This window comes from Otolemur garnettii, unplaced genomic scaffold (genome assembly GCF_000181295.1).
Source record: "Otolemur garnettii isolate 467f Iridium unplaced genomic scaffold, OtoGar3 scaffold00006, whole genome shotgun sequence".
Lineage (NCBI taxonomy): Eukaryota > Metazoa > Chordata > Mammalia > Primates > Galagidae > Otolemur > Otolemur garnettii.
Window position 1 is genome coordinate 18,523,974 of NW_003852401.1, and position 27,670 is coordinate 18,551,643.

Here is a 27,670-nt window from a genome sequence, read left to right on the forward strand (position 1 = left end):
GACTCCAGCTTTCACTGTTTTCTCTCTCTCTTTACCCCGTTCCCCTTCCCCACCCCAATTCCAAGTTATTCCTTTGCTCTTTTTAGATTAAAAGTAGAGATGATTCTAAATTTCTTAAGTCTTACAGCCTGTCCCTATGTAATTTCCCGGGGACGTATACTAATAATCGGTTTACATTGGTAGTAATATTGATATAGAATTCTAAGTTGTTTAACTGCCTGTCTTCCCAGAATTCTCAGCTTTTGACCTGTCCTGTGATGTTAAAGCGTCTTGTTAACTGCCTCTTTTGCTTGTTGTCAGCAGAACTGTATAAACTAGCATTTTGTTATTGTAAATAAAGAATTAATTATTCACCTGTAACATAGATGATTTAGTATATAAAGCTTTAACTCTGAAAAATTTGTACCAAATTTATAAGGAATATAATAATATTTTTATGCTGTCTTTCTTCTCTCCGTATTTAAATCTCCAGAATCTATTGGTAAGTGCTTAGTTCTGAAGCGCACTTCACCCCCACTAATTTCCATATTCAGAATATTATTATTATTATTAATAAAATGCATGGCATGCATTTTACTAACTGTCAGTGTAGACACGAGATCTCCATAGTGGCGCGCACACGCACACCTCCACAGAACTGTTATTGTAAGAACACTGTGTAGAAAAATAAAATAGTACACCAGTTTTATCACACAAATGTAGCATAGTACATAAGTAGCATAAGCTAGCCAATCAGCAGTGTTTGTTTCTAATTAGTCTTTAGTATTTCCTATAACAGTATATATATATATATATACACATATTTATATATATACTTAAATAGATTAGCTTTGTAGTTTCTTAAACTGTCTCTAAAATATATTGTATAGTTCTTTATTTTTTTTGAAGGGATATGAGGCATATATGATAGAATTCTAACCCAGTATCACCCCAGACCTGAGAACTCAGTTGCTTCTCTGAGGAAGGCAATGCTGCCTACTGTGGTCTTTGCCCTCTGTGGTATAATGCAACTTGCTTTATGATCTAATAATACTATCTAATATATTCCTGTTTTACCAGTGTAGTAATTCAAGTTTCTTTTAAGACCTTATTTAATTCTGTAAATCTAATTTAATTCTTCTCCCCAGCCCTAGCCTCCTTCTTCTCGTACTAATGCTTCTTCTTTCTAATCTTATTTGCATTCATATTATCCACCCAGGTGGTACACCAATAAGAGGTAAGAGTGCTGAACTAACGTTCACAGAATGATCTTACTCATTCTCTCTGTCCTTTCATCCCTCTCATCTTTGTCCTGTTTTCAGAATCATTTCAATGATGTCCATCAACTTTATTTTTTCTCCCCCCTTTGTACTGTTTGGTTATGATCTGTGACTCTCATATTGTGAACTTTCCCTTTTCTTTTTCCTTTTTCTCTTTGTTTTGTTCATTTCTTTCTTTATGAAAATGATTATTTCAGTTGTGATATGCTTCAAAGAAAGCATATCCCGGTCTTCCGACCACAGACCAGTCACAGCGTACCATCTGTCCCTCTTTTTTTTTTTTTTCTTTTCTTCTTCCTTTTTCCTTTTTCTCTTTTTTTTTCTTTTTTCTTCTTTTTCCTTTTTTTTTGTCCAACCGGAGAAAAAAAAAGATCATTTTTTTTCTTCCTTAGCTGTTCTTGTTCTGGACCAAAGCCAAGGTGGTCTGGAGAACAGTGCCAGACATGCAGAAGGCAGCCTGGAACATCGGCTTTTTGTCTTTATCTTTCAAAAGGTTTTTGCTTTTGTTCTTCGGTTCTTTTTGCTCTGAATGTCTGAAAAGTCAAAGAATGACTCCCCTTTCCACCTGATCCCACTCGCCTACAGTCTGACCGCGATGCTTTTTTCCCCACTTCTTTTTTTCTTGGATTACTCATCTCTGGATTTTTGGATCTTCTGTCCTTCAGGCTATGGAAACAAATGGTGCTCAGCATTCTTGGTGGTATGTGGTATTGCCGGTTTTTCATACTTTGACTCAGTGTGTATTTCTTTTGTAATTCTTGTTTTGTATTTTTCTTGGGGTTTTGTGACACCACACTGCTAATCCCACTGGTGGATTTTGATGGGTGTCTTAGGGGATCCGTCTCGAGGTCCTCGAGCAGTGGTTGGTCGGCTCTTCCTGTGGCACAGGCTGTGCTTTTGAACTTTTTCAGAAAATCTTCTAATTCAACTGCTCTTTGTTTTTCAGCAAACGTTAATCAATGATTGTAAGTCGTGGCAAACTGTCTTTCTTTTCATAAAAACCTGCATGTCTTAAGGGAGTCTTGTTTCTTTAACTGATATTTTGATAACTGATAATGACTAATTTTAATTTTTCACTTTGTGCAGCTTCTTTTTTTTTGTGCTTGCTGCGTATTTTTGGCTTTCTTCCACAGAAGACTTTCTTGAAAACCCAGCCTGGGTTTTTTTGAGCCTCTACCTATCTTTTGCGCCACTTTTGGTACCAAAATGAAACAAAACAAAACCGAAAATTAATCTTTTGTTTTATTTAAAAGCCATACTTCCTTGAAGCAGTCTCACCCATCTTCATTTAATTAGTCTAGGAGAAAGAGTGTTAATTATGACTAGAAATGTTGCTTGGGAAAAGAGATATTGGTTCCGTATGCTAGCATTGATGATGATTAAAAAAATAATCTCTGTGTGTTTCTCCCATCGCATCATTTTCTGTCTGTGCACCTTAGCGGGAGATTGAATCGGCGTTGAGCGGACCTTCGCTTTGCGGGGCTTCTCATGTTGTTAAGAGGTTTAGTTTTCGGAAGTGAGAAAGCCTCCTCTGACCTTTTTCTTTGGCAATATATTTTATATCCATACAGGAGCCCTTCAGATCGAACAGAGTGAAGAATCTGACCAAGGAAAATATGAGTGTGTTGCCACCAACAGCGCGGGCACTCGCTATTCGGCCCCTGCCAATTTATATGTCAGAGGTAGGAGTGATACAATCCCAGCATCGCTTCTTCTCTTAGGCTCAGGGGGAGCTGAGACACCCGTGGGGTCCGCGTTGTTAGGTTAGCAGTTACCAAGCCCATTTGGTAATAGCTGGAGTATTGTAGGAAAGAGAGAAATAAAAGTGTATGTTGTTTTTCTTGAAAAAAAAAAAAAAAAGACAACTCTTGAATCTAATCTATCCCGAGGCTTGAAGTTTGTAAGTATCTTTGCATTTTGACACCTTGATTTCTAATTTTACTGCATTGGTTGAACTGTGTGCTTTGCATTTGTTTGAGGTTTTCTTCTTTTTCTCCCTCTTTTTTTTTTTTTTTTTCTGTTGTTTCTCTTCTGTTTCCTGATCAAACCTTGAAATGATTGCTTGGTGTGCTACTAATCAGTTCTCTGTGCAACTCCAAGCATAAAGTGTTTTCGTCCTCACGACCTCTGCTGCTAACTACAGCAAACTGGTGCTACCTGCAAGTAGCACGCTGTATTTTCTTCCTTCTCCCTATACTTTCTTAATTATACACATGCAGTATTTATATGTGCACCTGTAGAGACGTTTATTTAAATTATTAAGATTTATACTGAAAAGCTTAATTTTTTTCCAGTGCCAGGGAACACTGATTGTATTTTGAAATATACCATTCACCGTCCTTGGGACAAGAAGGATTTATGAAGATGCATTCCTGTTTTCTCATAAAATAATAGAAATGATTAAACTTCGAGCTTATGTATATCTGTGCCTTTCTCTAGACAGGAAGACTTCCTCTTCCCTAGAGTTCTCCAAGCCAGTTCCTATAGTTTTTTGTCCAAAGGAAATGTTCTTATTCCTGGTCTCCATGTCTATGAATAACCACAGAAGGCTTGGGCGGGGGTGGGAAGAGAGAGAAGCCTGAAAGGCTTGAAGTTACATTAGGATGGGTTCCCTTAAGAAAATATCTAGCTTGATTTTGAAATTTTTGTAAGAGATAATTTTGTTTCCCTGGGGGTGTTTTTCTCTCCTTTCTTTCTGTGGAATATGGGGTGGGGGGGACGCGAAGAAAACCATTTCTTCTCTAAATTCTCTGAGAGCCCTTTGCCCCCCTTTCTCACAATGGTGACCCCCTTTGTTGCATGAGGCATGTGTACCTCCTTCCATGGAAAATTTCAAAATGATGCTAGCTATTCCTTCTACTACTGTGTTAGTCCGCGAGGTATTGCTAACCTTTGTAGCCGAGGTAGGAAAGATGAACTAGAGCGAATAAAGATGTTGGAGTAGCAGTTGACAGCCTTGATATGGCCTTTTTACTCTCTCTGTGTTTCCCTTGTTTTTCTCCTTTCCTCATTTCATTGTGTTCTGCATCAAACCCCCTACATCCCTCAGAGCTGCGAGAAGGTTGGTGTGTTTTTTACTTTTTACCCACCTTACAAAACTATTAATTAAACCAATAACAAAGAATACAAATGAAATGAATGTAGCTGCATTGTGGTCTTCTTTTGGTTAATGGTATGTTCCAGCCGAGAATGCCCTGGCCGTGGCTTCTGGTGCTTGCTGGTGGCATCTAACTGTGGTGCATGACGGGAGAGAATGTCCCTGGGTGCATGGTAACGGGTAACACGTAACTCTCTAGGGTCCGGGGGACTCGGTCAGTGTTCCTGCTTTCCTTCCTGCTCCACTTCTCCCATCTCCCACCCACCTTTAATTTCTGTTTTCTAAAGATGCCTGCTGCCCACAGAATGACATTTAGAGTTGTTCCCCTAATCCCAAGCATGAAGACTAAACTCTCCTCCATTTTTCTTGATACGTCCTTTGACACCTCAGAATCTACTGGCTCCTGCTTGCTTTGTGTAACCTCTGCGAGTTGGCTGCAGGAGGCATGCTTAGCTCTCTCTTCTTCTCCTGTGACTGTCCTTCACCCGTGAGGCCATCGCAGCGAGCCCTGTTGCATCAGGGGAGGTTATCTCAACCTTGAGTGCAGCCAAGACGTTTCCAGACAGTATTACTTACTTACCTTCTTCTTGGGGTTATGTGGTTGTTTATAAGTCCATTTATAATTCTTTAAATCACTTTGTTATCTGTGTTTAAGGTATGCTCCAAAAGATTATTCTCTGAAAGCAAATATAATAATCATATATATAATATATATAATAATAAACCCCTCCTAGTATAATATTTTGCCAATAAAAGCCCAAGATGAAACTTATCTAGCTCTCACCCTCTCCTGTACTGTGTCCAAGACATGTGTATTTAAGCACACATGAACATGCAGATTTTCTGAAGCAGGAACACTGAACTGTAATTGCTTGGTAATTTTCTCTGTGTTATGTTGCTTTAATATGAACTCTTCTCTCAACGTCATGTCCTGTCCTGTCCTGTTGTATGTTTGAGGTCTGATGTCGCTCAGTTTGAATGTAGGCATAAAAAGCCTCTCACTGGATTTCTGTTGTCATTTATGTTGTTTTACTTGACATATGAATTGAATGGAATCTTGGATGTGAAATACCAGCTTCCCTCCTGAATTTGCAAATCTTACCTTTAACAACCTGAGCTTAATCTAATACCATCCAACTTTCAACCCTGTCGTCCCTTAACTCCCTGTCCCAGTCCCTGTACTTTGCCTCCTCCCTTCCTGTTTAGTTCTGTGACCCTGTTGTTTTTTCACTGTCATTGTTGTCTTGGGTCCCAGCTGTTCTCCCGTTATCCTTAGCATGGGCCTCGAGATTCCATCATGTGCATGCTTTGCATGACCCAACCCAGTATCTCTACTGGTGTTTGCCAGTTTCTTCTCCTGTGACGGTGAATTGCTATGTATTTATGTTCATTTCTGTGTTTGTTCCAGTGTTAGTGTAAGGTCTGAGGCTGCATCCATTCTGAATCTGAAAGCAAACAGAGTGTGCTTTCAGTATATTCTAGGTGATGTTTTCCAGGGCTGGGATGTGACGGTGTGGTCCCACACATACGTTCACATCAGCTGGAAGTGCACAGTACCACAGTAGTTGGTTTTGATACTCAACTTAAACATGCTGATGACACTTCCAGCCCCCTTTTCTGCATATACATGCGTGCATAGAATCATTGTTATATGCGTGCATGGATACGATTTTGTGCTTATCTTATGCATGACATTTGTGTATTGTTAGTATGTAGATAGTTCTTTGTGGGGCCCTTGTAGGTCTGAATCAACTTTTGTATGAACGTGTCTAAGGTATCAATGACTAAGTTAAATTCTTCTGTGTATACACATACCATACTTGTATGGTCTGTATTATCCACAGTTTTTCTCTGTTTTGTTTTTGGACAATCCACAATATGTTTCAATTGTTTGTGTCTGTACAGTGCATGTCCTGTGTTCAGCAAGCCACTTTTTACTTGCCTTGTATATGTTATCATCTTCCCTTGTGTTTCGTTCCAGTTCGCCGTGTCCCACCAAGATTCTCTATCCCACCCACTAATCATGAAATAATGCCAGGTGGAAGCGTTAATATCACCTGTGTGGCCGTGGGGTCACCAATGCCTTATGTAAAGTGGATGTTGGGAGCAGAAGACCTGACACCTGAAGATGATATGCCCATAGGAAGAAATGTCCTAGAACTGAATGATGTAAGACAGTCAGCAAACTATACCTGTGTGGCTATGTCAACACTGGGTGTCATTGAAGCAATAGCACAGATCACTGTCAAAGGTATGCTCAATGAATCGTGCTTTGAGGATCTGAGTACAGTCAAGCCACCTGACTAATGTTTGTAGGAAACTTGCCCCTGAGATTCTAAAATGAATCAATTCATCCTTTGGTCTTTCAAATATGCATAACCCGGTCATATCTGTAGTTTCGTATAAGACATGTGTATCCATGTCTAGGCTAACATATTTTTTCTTGAAAGTATTTGGCAGCCTAAATAGAGGTAATCATCACAATATTTAAAAACAAACAGGGCTCAGGTACTAACCAGACAAAATTAGTAATGTCGGACGTGGTCGACCATTACGGTAGAACAGGTGCATATAGACTTCAGCTAAAGCAGAACCTTGGTAAGAGTCACAAGAAAAATCCAAATAAGCTTAAATGAATACTTCAAATCTCTTCAAACAAAATCAAAAGAAGAGAAAGGCAATTGCAATTTAAATTTCTAATAATAGATGCTATAAATTTTGGGTGGGCCCTCCTATTATAAATGTGCCGAGCATTATATTTTGGTTTTGTCTTTCACCTTGTATATAAGAATGTTCGAGAAATATTCTCTTCTTAAAATACATGTGCTAAATATAACCAAAGTACTTATTTCACAAATATTTTTGAATAAAAGAAAAAAAGATGTAAATATGTGTTTGGAGGAGGTACCAGTTTTTTAGCCTGTGTTTATAGAATTGTAGAAAATGTTTGCATGTTGGGTCAGTTGAAGTTTTCTACAAATGTTTTGAACTATTACAAAATTATTTTCCCTTTCTAGGAAGTATGATCTCAGAAAATGCACCATGTCTATTATAATTGGTATTGTATCTCCTGCCACAATTATATATCAAATAGATGGCATGTAGACCCAGTAAAGTGATGTGAGAACAAAAGAAAATGTTAAGCTTTATGGTCATTTGAAACAATATAGTATTGCATATCCTTAAAATAATAAAGAGATCTGTACTTATTCATACACTATAGACACAGAACATATACTGCATAATAAATGTGACCTACTGAACCTAATAATGTCAGTTAAATACCAGTAAACACGACTTTCATTAGCAATATTTTTATTTGCCTTGAAAGTTCAGGAAGATGTAGGGGAAATCTGGATCACTCACTTCTTTGAAAAAAAAAATGCCAGGTCAGAATATTTGAACAAATGTCTACTTATTATTATTTTTCATAATTTCTTTGGCCATTTATTATCATTCCGCAGTTCTTCAAGTAATATGTAAATATTGAATCACCTTTTTCCATAATGACCATTTCAACTGTAAATATTTGATGGTGTGCAAAGACCTTTGCAGAATTCAAAAGAGAGAGTCACATCACGCTGATGCCTCATTCACCTTCTTATCTTTGTGCTCCTGACTCTTGCCACTTCCCTACCCTTTTCCACCTCAACGATAAATAAATAAAACATAAAGGTGAATCTTGAAGGCAAAAAAAAAAAAAAGAATAAATCCAAACAAAAGAACAGGCTGAAGGGAGCGACGAGATTGGGTACTGACATTCAGTTAGTCATTTACAAATTGCCATTGGAAACCTACTCTGAGCTGTGTCTCATGCACTGTGGACACAGCAGTAAGTAAGGGGTTCGCTGCTCTGCAAATGCTGCTATTCTAGGGGATGTTACGTCTTGGCCTTTTTCTTGACAAGGAAGCAGGGATACTAATGGGCTGATTATGTGGGTGTTACCTTCTGGGTTTTCTCTAAAAAGTCGGCTGGTAAAATTCCCCTCTTTACCCTAATATCACTGCCTTGCAGAATCATTGTTTACAGCAAGGCACTTAAATACGTAGTTTGGAATCTTAATTAATGGTATGTCAAGTTGAGTTCTTCTGCTAAAAAGAAGGAATTAGATCTTGGAAAAGATGTACTTATTGCAAATGTTATGCAGCTATAAACCCAGATTTTTCTGATCTAGATGTAGAATGCATATTATTCTAACAGGAAAATCCTTTAAAAAGTGATTTATGATTATGTCAGTTGAGTTCCTTCAGCCTTTTTTCAATATTAAGAAAAAATATGTTTGATTTCAAATTTCTATTATTTCTTATGTTAAAATTCATAGTTAAGATTCTTTATAAGGAAAGTTTAATAATGTTACCTATGTCTTTCAATGTAGATAATATTCTTCATGGCAATGTAATTCCATTACACTATTTTCCAAATTTTCTTCTTTTCGATGTTTATTGGTATTTCAGTTATTTATTTCTTGAAGCAAAGGGCTAATTGGCCAAGCTTTTGGTGTAATAATAGTAATAATTACAACTAATGTTTTCTGAGGGCTGCAGATACATTCTAAGAGCATTACTGGATTAGCTCATTAATCTTCACTGCAAACCCATGAAATACAGTTACTCAGCTGTACAAGACAACTCCAATAATACAGGTTTTCCTATTTTTCGCATGAGGAAACTAAAACAAAGAGAGGTTAAGGAATGTATCCAGGATCACTTAGGTAATAGGTGGGAGATTTGGATAAAAGCCTAAATATATGCTGTTAAGCCCTTCTAGTAAAATAGGATTTGTGTCACTCATGGGTTTACTGTGCTTCTTGACCACTTAGAAAACTGTTCTTTGCTATAATTTCATCTAATTAAACCTTCAGTAGATGCATAATTCTGTCATTACAACAGCAGAATTTGTGAAGTCTTATAACATTAGACAGATGATTACAGATGTTGAGTAGCCAGTGTCTTTTTTTTTCCCCCACCCAAGCCTTACCCAAACCTCCAGGAACTCCCATAGTGACAGAGAGCACAGCTACAAGCATCACATTGACGTGGGACTCTGGGAACCCTGAGCCTGTCTCTTACTACATCATTCAGCATAAACCTAAAAATTCTGAGGAACCTTACAAAGAGATCGATGGGGTAGCCACCACACGCTACAGTGTTGCTGGACTAAGTCCCTACTCGGATTATGAATTTAGGGTTGTTGCTGTCAATAACATTGGGCGGGGGCCTCCCAGCGAGCCTGTGCTAACCCAAACCTCAGAGCAGGCACCGTCCAGTGCCCCCAGGGATGTCCAGGCGCGGATGTTGAGTTCGACGACCATTTTGGTACAGTGGAAGGAACCAGAGGAGCCAAATGGGCAGATCCAAGGATACAGAGTTTATTATACCATGGACCCCACTCAGCATGTCAATAACTGGATGAAACATAATGTAGCTGACAGCCAGATCACCACTATTGGCAACTTAGTGCCCCAGAAAACATACTCTGTCAAAGTCCTGGCTTTTACCTCAATTGGAGATGGTCCTCTTTCAAGTGACATACAAGTCATCACTCAGACAGGAGGTACGTCTGGTTCAGGATGGAAGAAGGGCAGAGGGAGGTGGTAGGGTTGAGAAGGGGGAAGGACAAACACAGAGAAAGAACAAAGGTAGTACGAAGTCTAATTTGTATGGTATAGGGCTTCGAAATGAGGGGTAACAATAAGTCATCTAAGAGGGGAAGGCCTAGACAACAGAAAGACTAAGTAACTTTTAAGCAGAGGGATGTATGATACTTTTCTGCATGAAATAGAGGAATGCCTCCTTCACGTACTATTCCAAAAACACAAAAATTAAGCTCCTTTAAACTAGGGACTTAGGTGGAATGGTCTCAAGAATTAATTTCTGTAAGATTAAGTGCTTCACAACAAGGATAAAAATAAAATCGTTTATCAGGGGGCACCAGATATTTATATGTTTGCTAGGAAGCTACTACTTTAAAAAATATTCTCTGAATGGCTTAAATTTTTGTTTTAAATTCTTCATCCACTAGCCTCAATAGATAAAGGAAGTCAGTTATCATGATCTTGGATTGAACTTTTGAGCCCGATTCACTCATTTTATTAGGTGCTAGAGTGGATGTCAAACTAATTTATGAACAAAAACTTGGCCTTACCAGTGGTTTTGTTTTCATAAGAGAATATGAAACGTATTTGGTCTTTGATTCAGGTCCATCAGTTATGCTTTTGGCTGGGCATGTAACATATCAGCTTTCTACCAAAGTTTATTCTTAACCATCTGAGAGCTACTCATTCGGTTCCTAATTGTATTCGCACTTTTTAAACTCATATTAATCTCTGAGTATTTTGGCAGCATGCCATTGGCTTGGTTTGGGAATCTATAGTGGAACATCCATATTACTGGAGACAGTATCTATAGGTATAACTCACTGCTATTCTTGGCACTGTTAATGTGTTTTCTCAGATGTCAGAACTAGATAATGTATCCATTATCTGGTTTCTCTGTTTTACTGACTCCTGACTTGTTTTCATGCTATGAGCTTTGTGAAGGGTGTGACTTGGTATGTTTACCTGTTTGTCCTTGCTACTTGGAATCTCTGTTTACAGCCTGCCTGGCTATGTTTTCACACTCTTATTTGGTTCTCACTGGTGTATTCATGGATTTACTATTTTCTTTATGACATTTATGAAAGCTAACTATAAAAATAAATGTTTCACCACAACTGTACTAAAACCCACCTATATATCTTCTCTATCTTCCCTTTGCAGTCCTTCTATGTTTATTTTCTATCTTAATACGCAGAAAAATATTGTAGATTGGTTTTAGCATAAAAGCTTCTCATTGGAAAATGTAGAAATCTGTGAATCTTGTTTTACTTTATTTTTTTGGACTAAAAGAAGTCAAGAGCTATGAGATTTCTTATTATACTATTTTATCAGCTACATAGTAACCCTTAAATTATTATAAGAAAGTATATTGGAACTTACATATTAATGTGAGCTTTATTTAATTTTTCAGCTGTGACATATTTTAAATCCTTAGTCTGACATAAATAGGATTTGAATTCCAAGCTACCATTTATTAGCTCAGTGACCTTGGACAAGATACTTTGTCTCTCTGAATTTTGTGGAATGCACTCAAACACCGAAGAGAAGTGTAGATTAGATAATGGATAGAAACATTTTATAACTTAATTGGGAAAATGCAATAATAATATATGCTGGACACTATGCTATGAATTTTGTGTGTATTATTTGCACAACTCAGATAGATGTGGAAAAAAGATTCAGGAATTTGCTTTGGGTAGTAAGGTTACTGAGTAGAAAAGCAGAATTTAAATCCAAGGACCCTGAATACTCTCAACCACCATTATCTTTCAGAGTAGTAATTTTCTGATGTGATAGTTTTAGTGTTTTTTTGCCTACTAAGTATTCAGTTGATCAACAAAGGAAGGAGAGACAAGCAGTGTGTGGTTTCTTCGTGTCTTTAAAGAATTATATATGATTTACTTCTGGAATACTTTAAGTGGCTATTAGATTATCTCAGTGTAAAATGCATATCTAAAATGCTTAGATATGAAAAAAATATGTTTTCTGAAAGAAGTGGAAGACAGAACATTTTTCATGAAAATTATTTTACCCCTTCACTATATATGGCTCTGAGTTTTTAACCACCAACTTAAACATACAAATGTATGGTATTTTATATGTTTATTTTCTGATGATAGATGGATCTAAGAAACAAAAAGATTTTCTTGGGTGGTGCCTGTGGCTCAGTGAGTGGGGCACTGGCCCCATATACCACGGGTGGTGGGTTTGAATCCGGCCCCAGCTTAATTGCAACAAAAAAAATAGCCGGGCATTGTGGCAGATGCCTGTAGTCCAGCTACTCAGGAGGCTGAGACAAGAGAATCACCTAAGCCCAAGAGCTGGAGGTTGCTGTGAGCTGTGACGCCACTGCATGCTACTGAGGGCAACAAAGTGAGAATCTGTCTCTAAAAAAAAAAAAAAAAGAAAAAAATTTCTTAAAACTAAATTCAACCAAAACTGGAGTCCTCGAGAATCATGAAATTCTTTGTATTCAGAACATTGAAGGCATCAATGTCTGTTATTTAGTCACAGTTTACTGAAAAAATATAGAAGTGATGTTTATAAATAGACCATATTTGGATTTTTAAAAATACTACCAGTGCATTGGGATGGTTATTCCCCACACTCTGTTTGACCAACTCTTGTTTATATTAAGATATTTCAAGAACCTTCCATAATAGTCATATGTTTAATACTTACTGATTGAGACGATATCAATAGGGTAAGAAAACCCTCCAAAACAGCACAGTCATTTAGACTTTTCTATAAGTTTAGTTATACCCACTTAATATTAGTGGACACTGTCCAAATATAATGATGCTAGTTGTGATAGAATTAATGTTGAGCTGTTCCTTTTTCTTTATAATTGACCGGCTAATTCTTAGGATCATTGCTAAACAAAAGCATACAACCATTATGATATATTCATTTACAGAGAGATAGAATTTAAGTTTGGGATTATTCCGTTGCAATTTTCTCTCTTCTAGACGTACAAGAACTTACTGGTCAATAATACATAAGAATTTAAGTACATTTTAATTACATATACACAGAAATGTACATGTTTATGCCTTCTGTGTCTCCTAGGTTCTCCTTTTCATTTTATTATCTTAACTGCCTAACACTCACATTCCTATTGTTATTTAAAATCGGATTCTGAAGAAACAGATTTAGAAACAAAGAGTTTAAGAGCAGAGTCATCCCTTTAGGTTTATGTAAAATGACAGACAGTCACAGAGATTGATATAAATAGAAGATTGATGTAAATTTCTATGTATCTGGTAATGGAGAAAATCAAAATATGATCTATTTTATAGGTAATCAAGTATTTCCCCTTGTTCGTATTAGTCTACTATGTTGGGTAAACTTTAAATGGTTTTACATATGAAAAGATTTTAGTTAAGATGATTATCAAGTTTCCCAGGGCTCTAATTTCTGGCATTACAGTCACTTGTAACTAGTTTACTTTGAAAGTATGCATGACCATTGGTAAGGGAAGTATTTTTTGTGTGTTAGAAAAATATTTGCATTATAAGAAACACATTCATATAGAAAAAGGGGTATCCTTTCTTATACCCCATTATCGTGTGAACATAGGGTAACTATATTTTACAGAAGGCCAAATTGAACTCTGATAAAGAGATGTAACAAATTATATCCTAAATCCTAATGTGTGTCTTTTTTTCTGAATTTTCTTTAGAAAACATATCTGACCTCTTAATTCCTCTATGCATGTAATAGATTCTTAGAAAAAGGCTGCTGGTTTCCATGAAGACACCTCAACAGCATATGCCTCCAGGCAATCAAAATTATATCTATTTACCAAATAAATAGTAATGAGTAGTATCAACTTTAAACATTTTAGAAAAATTAATTCTACCACAAATTCTGGGCGTTGTAAAAGTATTCAAATTTAATCTATGCCATTCAGAGACAAAGTGCCTTAAGTTTCTAAAATTTTATAAATCATTTCATTAGGATATATCAACAGGCCCATATAAGCAAACTACAGAACGACTGCTTTCCAATAGCCAAAATTATGAGTCCAATTTCAATGCTCCCTCTGAACAGTTTTAGCGATGTGTAAAGGAGCACTGGATGTAAATACAACTGTAATAAGATTTAACTTCTTCTTATTTATATTTAATGACAATTGAGAGTAAGATTTGTGCAGATGATTGTGCGTTAAGTACCTATTTGGTCGATGATAGATTTGCAGAAGTTACAGATCAGACTCCTTGTTTTGAATTTTGTTTTGTTTTACTACCACGATGATTCTGGCTGTTGCTTGCATTGTTATTATTATCGTTTATCAATGTGCTAGATACACACATTTTAAAAATATGTACATTATTAAAGTGTTAGATATTTTTGCAATAATGGATTTTTTAGTCTCTTTGGTAGTATAGTACAGCTAGAAGGAATCGTTGTTTAGCAGTATAATATATGAGACTTTTTCTTTAGAGATAACCCATAAATTTTACTCAAATATTAATCTCCTTTAATATATGTAACATCAGCATTTCAGACAGTGTGAAGGTTTTCCCTTTATTTCTTAGTCTGTTTTCATTCTCTGACTGTGAATGGCCTCCAAGTTGCCTTCAGATATTTATATTGAGGACACTCACAGTACTGCTCCAGTAATGACTAATACCCAAGTACTTCATGTTTATCAGTTAGATTATCTCTTTTCTTGACTTGTTAGCTCATATTTCTGTTTTCTCGAAGACAATTAAATATGTAATTGTGAGGGAGGACATACGTTCACAGGCGGTTAAGGCCTTCTTAAATGTAATTATAAAGAAAAATTTGTATTTCTATAATACTTTTATTTCTGCTTTCCATTTCCAATTCTAGGTCTGGTTGATGGTCAGTGTTAACTTGTCCCCATTAACTGCTAATCGTTCTGGCTGTGTTGTTTTGATTTGCCCATCAGTTTCCAAGAATCTCAGATTTTATGATAAAATTTACGACGTGTAGTTAATCGGTGAAGGAAATGTTACATCACAGAAAAGCTCTAAGTAAATAGTGATATACATAGATAAAGAACTAGAACTAGTAAGTGAAGATAGAAGACTATCAGTAAGAGTGATGTGGAAATATGGGAGGGCATAAAGAGGTATATGCTTACATAGCTAAGTGCTTACACATGTGTTTGTAGATGTAAATAAATGTAAACTTGTTTACGGAGCCAGCATTGATAGCAATGTAAAATAGAACCTCTGTGGCTGTAATAGGGGTATAAAAATTCAACTGACAGATAAGGAAAGTACTCCCTGGGTCTCCAAGTAGTACAGATAAAATAAATATGACAGTCTGGCATCCCCTGAAGTGTTTTCTTGTACACATATGCTATGATCACTAGGACTGATATATCTGGGAATTTAAAAATGTGTCCATCCATTTCACCTATTTAAAAAATTTAAACAAATTCAAGTCCTCAGCTTCCTGGTGGCCCTTTCAAATATAGCAAAATGACTCTGAGGAACTGATAGCTTTAAGGAGACCCTCCATTCCCAACCAAGTCTGGGTAGTGGCACCCTTAAGCCATTTATGAGCACAGAACCTGGTATAAAAAAGAGACAATAATAGTTTAAGGCATCCATATACTAAATCCAGCCTATAGGTGCATTTTTTTCTCCATATGGTGGGTTTTTTTGTCAATTAACTTTGAATCATTAGAAAATGAAAATATGTTATCTAGATGATTTATTATCAATCTCTGTGGTCAAAGACAGAAGCTAGGGCAAGACTGGGTGCACATTTCACAAGGCAGCAACCTGCTTGTATTGAACATGATCTTCATCTTGCAGGTGGACCAATTCCTCTCCCACTGGCTTCAGGCTGCCTTCGCCCTCACTGAAATCAGCTAAAAGTGATCTTCCTGATACCTCTAGGCATTTGTGTCTTCTTATTCATCTCAATAAGATCTTACAAATGAGGCCACCCCTAAACAACTTTAAAAGGAGGACCCTAAAAGAAAAGAGGAGAGGACCCCATGTACATTAGATACGGAGACCTGCTGTTAAATTGTCTAACTAATGCTTAGTTTGTGCAACAATGAAAAGGACAGTGTACCCTCCGAGACTTTGACGTGCCTATTTAATTCAGTATTTAGAAGGAAGGGGGGCTTATAATAGAAACAAACAGAATTAAAAGATCAGACGAAGCTTGTGTCACTAAATAAGAATGAAACATTGAAACCAACTGGGAATTTGCTCAAGTCAAATTAAAAGCAAAAAGTAAACAGTTTAAGTAAGAAAAAATTAATTAGTTTTCCAAGATGTTTTCAATCAATGTCAATTTATTATTAGCATTAGGCAACAAGCAATTAGTATCCTGAGAGCAGTCCTTCCGTGCAGTCCCCGTTCCTAATTCTTGACAATGCCGTCTTCTGGTTTGGTTTGAATGAAGAGTTAACACAGGCTTTCTTCTTTCTCGGACTTGTGAAAATGGGAAGAGAGAAAAAACAAAACAAGGGGAAAATAAATGGCTGCATGCACATGTCTGTGTGTGTCTCTTTAGGCTGAGAAACGCTTTCATCCTCTGAGTATTAGAATCCAGTCATAATTGTCCCATCTGTCCCATCGTTCTCAGCTTCCACTGTTGCTTCTGCCCAGGCTTTTGGTATTCCCCTTTTTAAAATAATGCTGTTTCCAATTTGATTTGCTATTTGCCTGTTGTTTTTCTTCCCCTCTGTCCCTTCTTCTCTTGCCCTTCGAAATTTTATCTTCTTTTGTCTCTGCCTCTCAATCTAAATGATTGTATTAGGTCACCCACTGGGCAGGTACTAGAGAAAAAATGGATACCCCTATTCCCAGAGTAAGTTCCCGGAGGCGTCAAATTAATGAGAATCTCAAGGCCTGTGATTAAAGGGAGAGAGAAGATGGTGAAGGTGACTAGAAATATGAAGCACTGATTATTTGTAGCCTTAAGCGTAGGTTCAAACATGAACATGTGCCTGTACACTCTCTCACACACACACACACACGCGCACACGCACACACACACACACTCACACACACACGCACATACTCAGGTTGAAAAATCCCACAGAGAAATGATTGTTAGGGATTCTGGATACCTTTCTTGTAGATCCCTTTAGTCTTTTAATTTCTCTTTCAAACAGGCCATTTTTTTTTTTTTTTTTTTTTTTGGTCATACCACAGAGAGGTGACTATAAAAGAAGAAGCAAGTAATATCTCCAAAGTCTCATTTCCTGAGAAAATAATGCTTCAAGCACTATTTTTAAACTTATGCTGTCACATGTTAGCTATAAATCGTATTATTGTTTATATATTTTAGAATGTTTATGCTCAAGTTGCCAAAAATATACTTTAGGTGTTCTTTTCTCATCTGATGCATTATTCTTTTTTCTTTTATTAAATACACGTGGAATTCTCGTTTAAACTTGCAGGAATGTGGACGTATGTTCAGCCACAGCACAATGAGACATGCTCTAATCTCAATAGTAATGATTCAAGTATTTAACAACTAGCAAAGCCCAGGCACCAACCAAGCAAAGCCGACATTGGCCAAGCACAATTTAGGATTAGATTGGCCAGGGACACCCTTATATACGTCAGGTTTGTTTGTGTATAATGTACGGAGGCAACTGTTGGGGTTAGGTGTTGACAAGGAAGTTGGGATAGCAAAACTAACTTTGGTCCAGCATTTATTTATGTTAGGTGTTTTAAACTGAATAAACTTACTATTCTTTATTACATCTGACAGCTCTTCCAAACTGCTCATTGCATAGAGGATGTGGCTAATGTAAGAATTTCAGATGTCCTCTCTATATTACCATATTTCTGATAATAGCTGTGTTCCATAAACTTTAATTTGTGTAGTGGTTTAGCTCTATGCCACTAGGGAAAATCTTATGTTTGAATTAGGTCTAGTGCATTAAGTAATTTAAAGTAATTTAGGGATTAGAAGTAATTATTTGTAAGTGATAGGATTTTTTTTTCTTTATGCACCTTACTTTCAAAATGTGGGTTGGTAAGAAAAAATATTAGGGGATTCTGGTTGCCGCTACCTGTTGTTAATGGAGCACAGGTGGGATTTTATAAACCTACTTGGAAATTTGAATGTTATAATTAGTGCTAAAGAGTAAGTTCCCATTCAGTTATAAATAACAATAGCTTTTAGGTATTTGATATTTATTATGTTTTAGGCAATATTTCAGGTTTTATTTAAATTATTTGTTACTAATAGTATTATGAAGTCAATAATTTTATTACCCCTAAAATTGAGAATTCAGAAACTGACATATTCTAAATTTTGAACCCCACTATATTTTGAATAGATATGTTACTACTCAAGGATGAGGACAGTATTTATAAGATTGTTCTTGCTTCTTGGAGGAAAATGTAGTCTATACAGAGAGGCTAACTCAGACAATGTAAGGGAGCTAGTTTGCCATGAAGCAGATACACATGGACATATTAGAAAGGTTTCAGTGGATGCAGCAAGGAGGAACTTGTGAATACTCATGGCCATGGTGAGTTCAATCCTTTGCCTCCCTGTTTTTAGTACCAGGGCAGCCACTCAACTTCAAAGCAGAACCTGAATCTGAAACCAGTATTTTGCTGTCTTGGACACCGCCACGTTCAGATACCATTGCCAACTATGAACTGGTTTACAAAGATGGGGAGCATGGAGAGGAGGTAAGATGAGCTTCTCACCTTCCTAGTCATTCATGACGTACGGCCACTACTCTACTTTTGTGTACTTACCCCAGTTCGTGGTCAGATACAGGACCTTGGTAGAAAAGACTTAGTTACAAAAAGACTTTTAAATTAAAAAGAAATTTATTCAGCAAAGCGACCCTTCCTATTGGAACGTCTTTCTATTCAGGTTTCCAAGTTCTATAGAAAGACCAAGTTGCAAAAGGACAGGTAGGCAGTGAGACTTGTGGACTTTCCTTTGTTCTTTTCTGCATTAAAATACTGAAGTCACTTTAGAGACACATGACTACATTAGATCTATAAGTTAATAAAAGTCCTGGGCTGGGTGAATTTGTCCAAATGGTTTCATAGAAAGATTTCCTAATAGCAAATGTTTATATGTATGTGGAAAGTTATGTTATATGTACATGAATATATATAAAGTTTGTGTATTCTATGCAAATAACAATAGATTATAGAAGGTGTGAAAATTGCTGACAGTCACTGAAATGACTGAAATTTTCACTGAAATGAAAATTGAAATAAGGAATACACATCTTGATTAGGGTGACCAGATGTCGCACTTTTTAACAATTTGTCCTGTGTCCCATGTAGTTTTAAAAAAGTCCCGATTTTTGGAAAGAATGCACGAACGGGCAGGAGAACAGGAAGGGAATATATGGTTTTTGGCTGCCATGTGGCTATTTCGCCAGGATATGAGTTTTATATTATTTTTGTTAATTTTATGTTAAACTGTAATAATAACAAATAATTGTTGAGAAGTGATTATCGAGACCTGCTTATCAAAGTTTGCATTGTTGTCAGGCCCTGCCCTGCCCCATCCCCTGCCCCGCCCCTCGGCCATGTTGTCCTGCTTTACCAATGTTAAAATCTGGTCACCCTAATCTTGATAGGCCACTGTTCTGAAAGTTTCACATTCATAAACTCGTTTAATGTTCACAATAACCCTATGAGCTGCCCTCCATTATTAATCCATTTCACATATACCAAATAGTGACATGGAAACAAGTTAAATAATTTACTCAGAGTCTCACTGTAGTAAATGACAGAGCTAGGATCTGAGTCTAAAGAGTCAGTTTCTAGAGTCTGTGTTCTTAACCACTAGGGCAGGCATCCTCAAACTGTGGCCCACAGGCCACATGCAGCCTGCCTAGGACATTTATCCCGCCCACCAGGTGTTTTTGCCACCTCTGCCTGTCCTGCTGAGCAGCCAACTCTTCCCAGGGTGCGCAGTCCTGCCCTCCAGTGGTCTGAGGGACAGTGAACTGGCCCCCTGTTTAAAAAGTTTGAGGACCCCTACACTAGGGTCTGTTGCCTCCTGAGCACACTTCAAATAAATTGTAGAAGTTGATATTGAGATATATCCAAAGTTTTCATAATGTGAATTTATAATAATAATAAATATGTGTTATTTTGGTATTGTGAAATCTTATAGGTAATATTAGGACAAAAAAGTTCAGGACATTATATTGAAAAACTCAATTTATACAGTTCCCACCTCTTTAAAAAAAGATCTACACAAAGTTAAATAGCTTCTAAGTTGAAATAAAGAATACCTTTTTTAAAAAATCGCACTAAATGAACAATTATCAGTTCACTTGTACGTTAGTTTGAATGCTGTAATAAATATGTTGTTACAAACTGTTTTATTACATCTGCTTAAACTGGCAGAATCTCTGCTGAACAGATTTTTAAATGCAGTGTTTTTAGATTTAACCATTGAAGCCCATGTCAATTAAGCATTTAAAAAGTTATATGACTAAATTGCAGGCTTAAGGTATTTATTGTACAACTTGAACTATTGATTTTTTTTTTTTTTTTGGTGAGGCATAAATCAGCATTAAATTATTTTAAATCTTCACCGCCACCAAATTAAAGTACATAAATGAATGCAAAAGTGAAGAATAATGGCAATCCTTTGAGAACACTCTGGCCGCTTAGATGTTGACACACCGACTGTGCCTTACTACTGTTTATTTAGAGAATCCCCTTTTTTCATTATTTGGTGGATTTAAATTTCTGAAAGCTTTTGTGTTTGCAAGCCAGAATGCCCTAGGGATGTTTTCTCTAGTTTATATCTGAATTTCTCTTGACTTATTTGTTTGTGTAAATGACAAACACCATTTGATAAAAGCCTTAAGATTAGCCATGCTATTACTAGATTGGATATTTACTTATATTTCAGGGTTTATTATAGGCGAATGTTCAATCCAAGATTGATTATGTACAGACAACAATGCAAAATGCAAAGGCAAATTTAAAGTACGAAAGGTAATAGTTCTGGCATTTGATTAACAAAATCTTATTTCAAACATCTTTTATGATAATAAAGGTTGCAGAAAAGTTTGTTAATTTTTTTTTTTTAGCTGTCTTCTATAGTCACAAATGAAGAAAGGAAGTTTTCTGATTGTTTTAGATCAACCTAGAGTAATGATATGTTGTCACAGAAATTTTTTAGCTTTCTATAGGTTCTAACTTTGTATAACTTTGTAATTTGTATAACATCAGAACTTGACAAATTGAGATCTCTTCTATAGACCTTGTACAAACTACTAGTTACTGTTGCTTCTTCTGGTCATATTCTCTTCGCCCCCTATTTAGATTACAGATCATGGGAAATGAGCTAGACATCTGTTCAATTGAAATTGCACATGTCGGGCATGGTCCACGATCCAAGGGCAGGTGCCAGTCTCTATTGTGGTCTGTTGCATGGCAACATATACATATTTAAGGCTAGAACACACTCGGGGGTGTTGGCCCGTCTGTCTCCCTCTCATCCCATGCATGCAGATAACTGTGTCAACCTTAAAAAGATCTCTGGCTTGCCTGAATCCCAGTTACCTTTTGTAGAAACTTGCCTTTTAAACTCAGATATTTTCATTATGTAGTTTCCCTAGTAGAACCCTTGGTACCACTGTCAACGCTTTTTATAGTATTTTGATGAGATTAGAATGCTGATAACAGAAAGCCCATGCTCCCAGACCTTGGGATAAAAGTCATTAGCTTAGGCTCAGTGCCTGTAGCTCAAGGGGCTAGGACTCCAGCCCTGGGCGGGGGGGGGCGGGGGGGGCGGGGAGAGGGTTCAAACCCATCTTGGGCCTGCCAAACAACAAGGACAACTGCAACCAAAAAATAGCTAGGCGTTGTGGTGGACACCTACAGTCCCAGCTACGTGGGAGGCTGAGGCAAGAGAATCTCTTAAACCTAAGAGTTAGAGGTTGCTGTGAGCTGTGATGCCATGGCACTCTACCCAGGGCAACATAGTGAGACTCTGTCTCAAAATATATATATACATTTGCTTACTTAACAAAGATGACAGATTCTCTTGTTACCCACAGCAACGAATTACCATTGAGCCAGGGACATCGTATAGGCTACAAGGGTTGAAGCCGAACAGCTTGTACTACTTCCGTCTGGCGGCTCGCTCCCCTCAAGGCTTGGGTGCTTCTACTGCCGAAATATCAGCTAGAACCATGCAGTCAAGTAGGTGTCTCTCTTTGCTTCCTTTCTGCCCTTTTTTTAACTAGGAGAAGTTACTACCTTTAACCTCACCAACAAGCAAACCTGCTCATATGCTTAATAGTCCGTAATCTCTGTGCTAAGAAGCAGTAAGCTTTGGCATACAACAGTGATGTATGCTGGTTTCACATTTGGTTCCAAAACAGCCCTTGTTCTCCCCCTTACTCAATTGAAAGAGTTGCAGAGAAATCAGTCGACCTCCATGGGTGATAAGTGGGTGAAAATAATTAGACCAGGCCCTATTTTAAATTTATAAGGCTGTAAAGCAAAATTTGGATTGAGAACATTGAAAGCTAATCATAGGAGGGCTTGGCTCAAATGAAAGAGGCAGCAAGAGACAAAACCGTTATCTTTTTTAAGCACACGGGTTTTAACTTGGCTAACAAATTCAGTCTTTATTTCATGTATTTGAAAAACTCAGCTCCTATGACTTGTACCTTTTTAACTCTGCAAGTAGTACATGTGGAAATTTGGAATAGTCACAGAAAATCTATACTGGCCAATATCTGCATTTGGACGGATTCCTGTATTTAGGAATAATGGGATAACTGCAAACACATTTGGAATCCTAAATTGTATTTCATTTCCTCAGGTTCAGTTTTTTTTGGGAACTGCTACCCTTAAGCATAGTAATGTTAATTGCAATGAGGGTTCATTGAGCCCAGGAAAAATTGTTCTGCACAGAGTATTATTCAGGAGATTGTGTTTGACGGAAAGTTTGGTGGCTTATAATACTATTATTTGCTTTTTATCAATAAGCATCTATGATTCCTCTATAAACAACTCCTTACATTAAAGTGTTTTATGGAGTGATTTTTCTGAGGTTTTTGGTGATATTTTATCTGTGCTGTTTGACATAGTGACTTATGAAATTGATATGTGTAATATGCATACTTTGGCTTTTGTCAAGAGGATGTTCTGTTGACCTAGTAGTTAGACCTATCCACAAACATGAAATTTATATTTTAATGGATTAATTTCCTTTCATCTAAGCAAATTTTCCATCATTTCATTTTTTAATAGAAACTTGAACTCTTTCAAGGTTTTTGATTGTAAAATTCATATTCTCCCTCTTAATCAAAATATGATTATTCATATGAAAAGTATTAGCATCCATTAGTGATTATATTCTATTCCCATAACATTTCTTATCATTTGAAGATAGAAGCATGTAAATTAATGCACTTTCTGTATGTCTGCTTTGAATTCTGCAGGAAGGCTAATAAATAATAATGTAGATCATTTCATAAAACTAAGCATTTAATGAAAAGAAATTGTACATGCTTCAATATAAAACTCATTTTTCTACCTATACGTGTATACGTGCATAGAGATTGAATGGATTTTTATAACCACATCAAAAGCTTATCTACTCTTTATTGTATTAAAGTGAATGTTTCTAACGGTGTTGAATATATGTTCACAAAAACAGGTCTGAAGGTAGCACAGTGAAAATCAATTGTCAGCTTTTTAAAAAGAATTACAAATGAGTCCTTGTTGTTGCATGAACAATTCAATATATTATGAATAATTATAATATATATTAACTAGTTTGAGATTTAAGACCCTCTAGTTAGAATCAATAAACATGATATTCATGTGATTTTGTAAATCTTATTCCAAATTTACAAGGCTGTCCTATGAAGATTTTTTTTTTTTCAGCAGTACAGGCAGGGTCTTATTTTGATTGACTATAACAATGAACACAAGGCACATAAATTAGAAAAGACCAATAATCCTCTAAACAATTGGGTACACCTGGTCCTCCATACTGTTAATACTTACCAAGTCTAAGTAAACCACCAGACTGCACGGTGAAATACGGAACTTAGGATTGCTTTATTCATTCTACATAGATATTGCTTTATGAAATAATTATGTGTATGTGTATGTACTCGTATATCTTATCCTACTTGTTTGTTCTTCTTTAGGAATATGTATTATTAACTTTAAAATAATTTATGATAATAGTGGTGTGGTTCTTTGCTGACTTATAAATTATTATCAAATAATGATAACATTTGGAAAACTTGATAGAAAATAATTGTTCAGCAATTACTAGTTTTAGAATGGACAGTAAGAAAGTATTTCTTTTAATTCTAATGTAATCCCTATTTTATTTGAATAATTATGTACAAAGTGAAAGCAATTATGCTCCCAAGTCATATCTTTTCCAGATGATTCTTGATTTAGAAAAAAAAAAAAAACAACTTATGTGTAATGGCTATGTTATTGACATTTTATAAGGGATAGATGATTATTATTTGATTTTACCAAAATGTGCTGGTGGGATCTAATTCTTCACTAGCAATGGTGTCTCAAGAAGAGTTATAATAAAAAAGCTGAAAGCTGACGTAGGGTAAGTACAAGTTACAGTCAGAATCAACAAGCCTGACATTACCCTCTGGTAGGTAAATCTTGAACTCTGTATTTTCATCCTTTATTGATTCTGCATGCTCACTGTATATGGGCTATGATCAATGTTAGGATAACACTTTTCATTAAAACTGGTCAGGCAAACTTAGTTTTTTTTAGAAAGAATAAACTCTTTCATGGGTTTTGTGGTTTTAATTTAATTAATTGATTGAGTATTCATTGAAAGTGGAGGAAGGACACTAGCAGTTATTACAACTTGTCATACTTCAGAAACTGTTCACAAACCAATACTGTATGCATATAAATCAACCTCCTTTTAGAATGTAGGAGTGAAGGCTTGGAACAAGTCTTTGAAGCATCATAAGACTCAAGTAACATATTAGCACTGTTTTCAGCTGTTTTGAAGCTGAGTAGTCAGTATAGTGGGGGCGGGGGATACTGAGGGATTGGTTTAGAAGAACAATTTAAATTGCAGGTAGGTAACTTTACTTGAGGCTCTATTATCTCAAGGTTTCATTTCCCCCCACCCACTATTATTTTTGGTCATTACATTATTTTTGGTCATTTACTCATTATTATTTGTTTTTGGTTTATTCATATTACTAAGCCAAGGTACATAAATTTGTCATTAAAATTTAAGTTTCAAAGCCTTATTTTTGTTTTGTTACCCTTATTGTTCGTTTATTTATTTTTGCCTTTTCTTTTGTTTTATCATTTTTTTTTCAACCACTCCTGTCCTTTCACTTAAATCCTCCTTTAACTCACTACCAAAATAAGAGCCGTCAGCTCCTCCTCAAGACATTAGTTGCACCAGCCCAAGTTCCACTAGTATTTTGGTAAGTTGGCAACCTCCACCAGTGGAAAACCAGAATGGCATTATCACTGAATACTCCATCAAGTACACAGCAGTGGATGGGGAAGATGACAAGCCTCACGAGATTTTGGGAATTCCTTCGGATACTACCAAATACCTTTTGGAACAGCTGGAAAAATGGACTGAATACCGCATCACTGTGACAGCCCATACCGATGTCGGCCCTGGCCCTGAGAGCTTGTCCGTGTTGATTCGAACCGATGAAGATGGTATGTTGCCTCCGCTACGTCAGTTTCACCCTCTGACACAATCCTGGTCTGCTGTCTTTTGATAGGCTAACCATAATCAATTTTTCTCTGCTCATCTTTTTACCCAGCATTGCTGTTACTTCAATATTTTTGCCAAAGACCTGTCTTTGCTACAGCCTGGGCAATTTTTTTTTCTTTTTTTCAATCTCAATGCAGTATTTTGCCTCTCTTTAAAAAGAACAGTTTGCTTCTCTGGTCTTATATCCAGACTCTCTCTGTACCTTCACCTAAAGTCTTCCATGTTTTTCTTGGCTTTTTGTGGCATTTTGAAGTGAACTTTTTAAAAACTGTCTTCTTGTCTTTTTGTGGGCTTTTATTTCTTACATAAAATTCCAGAGACACTGATGCTCGGCATTCAATTTTTGGCCTCTGTTGTATGGAATACCTTTAATATGAGAAAAAAAGAAGATAATCCATATAATCAAGAATCTTTTTATTCTGCTATTAAAAAAGAAACCTTTAAAAAACACACAACGATCGACAGCCAGTTTTTGTTATTATTTCGATGCTATACCTCTTTGTGCTTTCATGCTTTGAACCTCAAAGCATCTTCCTTGGCTTTTGTACATTTTTTTACATGTTTTTCTATTTCTCTGATACTCTTTTTTTCTTCCATTTTTTTTTTTTGCATTGGTCATGTTTTTTGATCTTTTCTTAAAAGGTAGAGCAGATTGGTTAAGCATTTTCATTGGTTGAAAATGTTTGTATTCTTCAAAGGAAAATAGTGGGTCTACCCATTTTTTTAAAGAAAAAAAACTAAGTAAAGAAAATGCAGAAAATGCTCTGACTGGGTGGGACAAGTGCCTATAATTTTCTTTTATCCAATGATGTTGTTCCAGTTCCTAGTGGTCCTCCTCGCAAAGTCGAGGTAGAGGCTGTCAACTCAACATCTGTTAAAGTCTCATGGCGCTCACCTGTGCCCAATAAACAGCATGGCCAAATAAGAGGATACCAGGTGCATTATGTGAGGATGGAAAACGGTGAGCCCAAAGGCCAGCCCATGCTGAAAGACGTCATGCTGGCTGATGCACAGGTAAGCCTCTGAAATTATGTACCTATGTTTTTATATAATAGGCCTTATTTTTAGGTTTTTAACATTTAAAAAATTACAATTGATGTGTATTTATCTTTTCAATCATAGTTGCCATCAACTTAAGAGAATTATAATGAAATAACACTCAAGTCTGATTGAAAACATGTTACTGTTTTTTAAAATATAGATATTCTGCTCTTTTTAATTTATCTGAGTTTGCCTTTTTGAGTTTAAAAAATGATCAAGTTAGTTAAGTTAGAGGGAAAGTTATAAATGGCAATTTTGTGAACGGGATCTATTTTCTGCTATGCTAAAACTACTTGGAACTAGTTGATCTAATTCCTAATGGTGTGACTTCTTACATTGAAAACCAGACATTTTTTACTCATGGAGAGGTATCCGTGTAGTATTTTTTTTTTTTTTTTAGTGTATTTCTATCAAGTCACATATTTGATGAAAGTAATTAATTGTTTTATGTCAAAGAAAAATAAAGATAGTAACAATAATACAAATTAGAGTTTCCCAGACATAAAAGGGGTGCCCCCATGCTGAGCCAATTTAAGGAAAGTACTAATAGTGACTAATTGAGTATGTAAGAAATTTTATCAGTGGTTAGGGCCATGGTTTCAACCATGGTTTCACAACTTGGTTTTTGAATTAGTTGTTTAAAACAGAGCTTTGAAAATTTTCAATTTTTTTCAGTGCTGGGAGGTTGTTCAATGACAGTCCCTCAATAATTCTATTTGTATTTCATATATTTTCCTAAAAGGAGGAGGAGATTTCATTTTATAATTGCCATGCTTGGAATTATCCATAACCCATGGAATAGCTTCCCTTGCTGTCCCTATCCATCGGTGATGGATATGACAAATATTAGAGTGCTTTACTTACCCAGCAAATTGATGGCTAGACAGGGAAATGGATGGCCTTGATAAAACCATTGTAATCTATTTCAAATGGAAATGTCTCCCTTTGTGTGAAAATGGGAAAGATTA

The 27,670-nt window shown here is 36.3% G+C and overlaps 1 protein-coding gene across 15 annotated transcripts in view; it reads left to right on the forward strand.

The window, feature by feature from the left end:
* PTPRD (protein tyrosine phosphatase, receptor type D) overlaps nt 1–27,670 on the forward strand; it is a 2,156,277-nt gene that overhangs the window by 1,954,739 nt on the left and 173,868 nt on the right. For 11 of the 15 annotated variants that reach the window (XM_023508432.1, XM_023508444.1, XM_012813956.2 and 8 more), the window contains 8 exons: nt 2,831–2,941; nt 4,309–4,320; nt 6,338–6,607; nt 9,329–9,910; nt 18,471–18,604; nt 21,964–22,108; nt 25,298–25,603; nt 26,482–26,675. In XM_023508432.1, coding sequence (XP_023364200.1) covers nt 2,831–2,941; nt 4,309–4,320; nt 6,338–6,607; nt 9,329–9,910; nt 18,471–18,604; nt 21,964–22,108; nt 25,298–25,603; nt 26,482–26,675 — 1,754 coding nt within the window. The remainder of the gene's footprint in view (nt 1–2,830; nt 2,942–4,308; nt 4,321–6,337; nt 6,608–9,328; nt 9,911–18,470; nt 18,605–21,963; nt 22,109–25,297; nt 25,604–26,481; nt 26,676–27,670) is intronic. The other 4 variants (XM_023508450.1, XM_023508454.1, XM_023508458.1 and 1 more) reach the window with 1 other exon arrangement.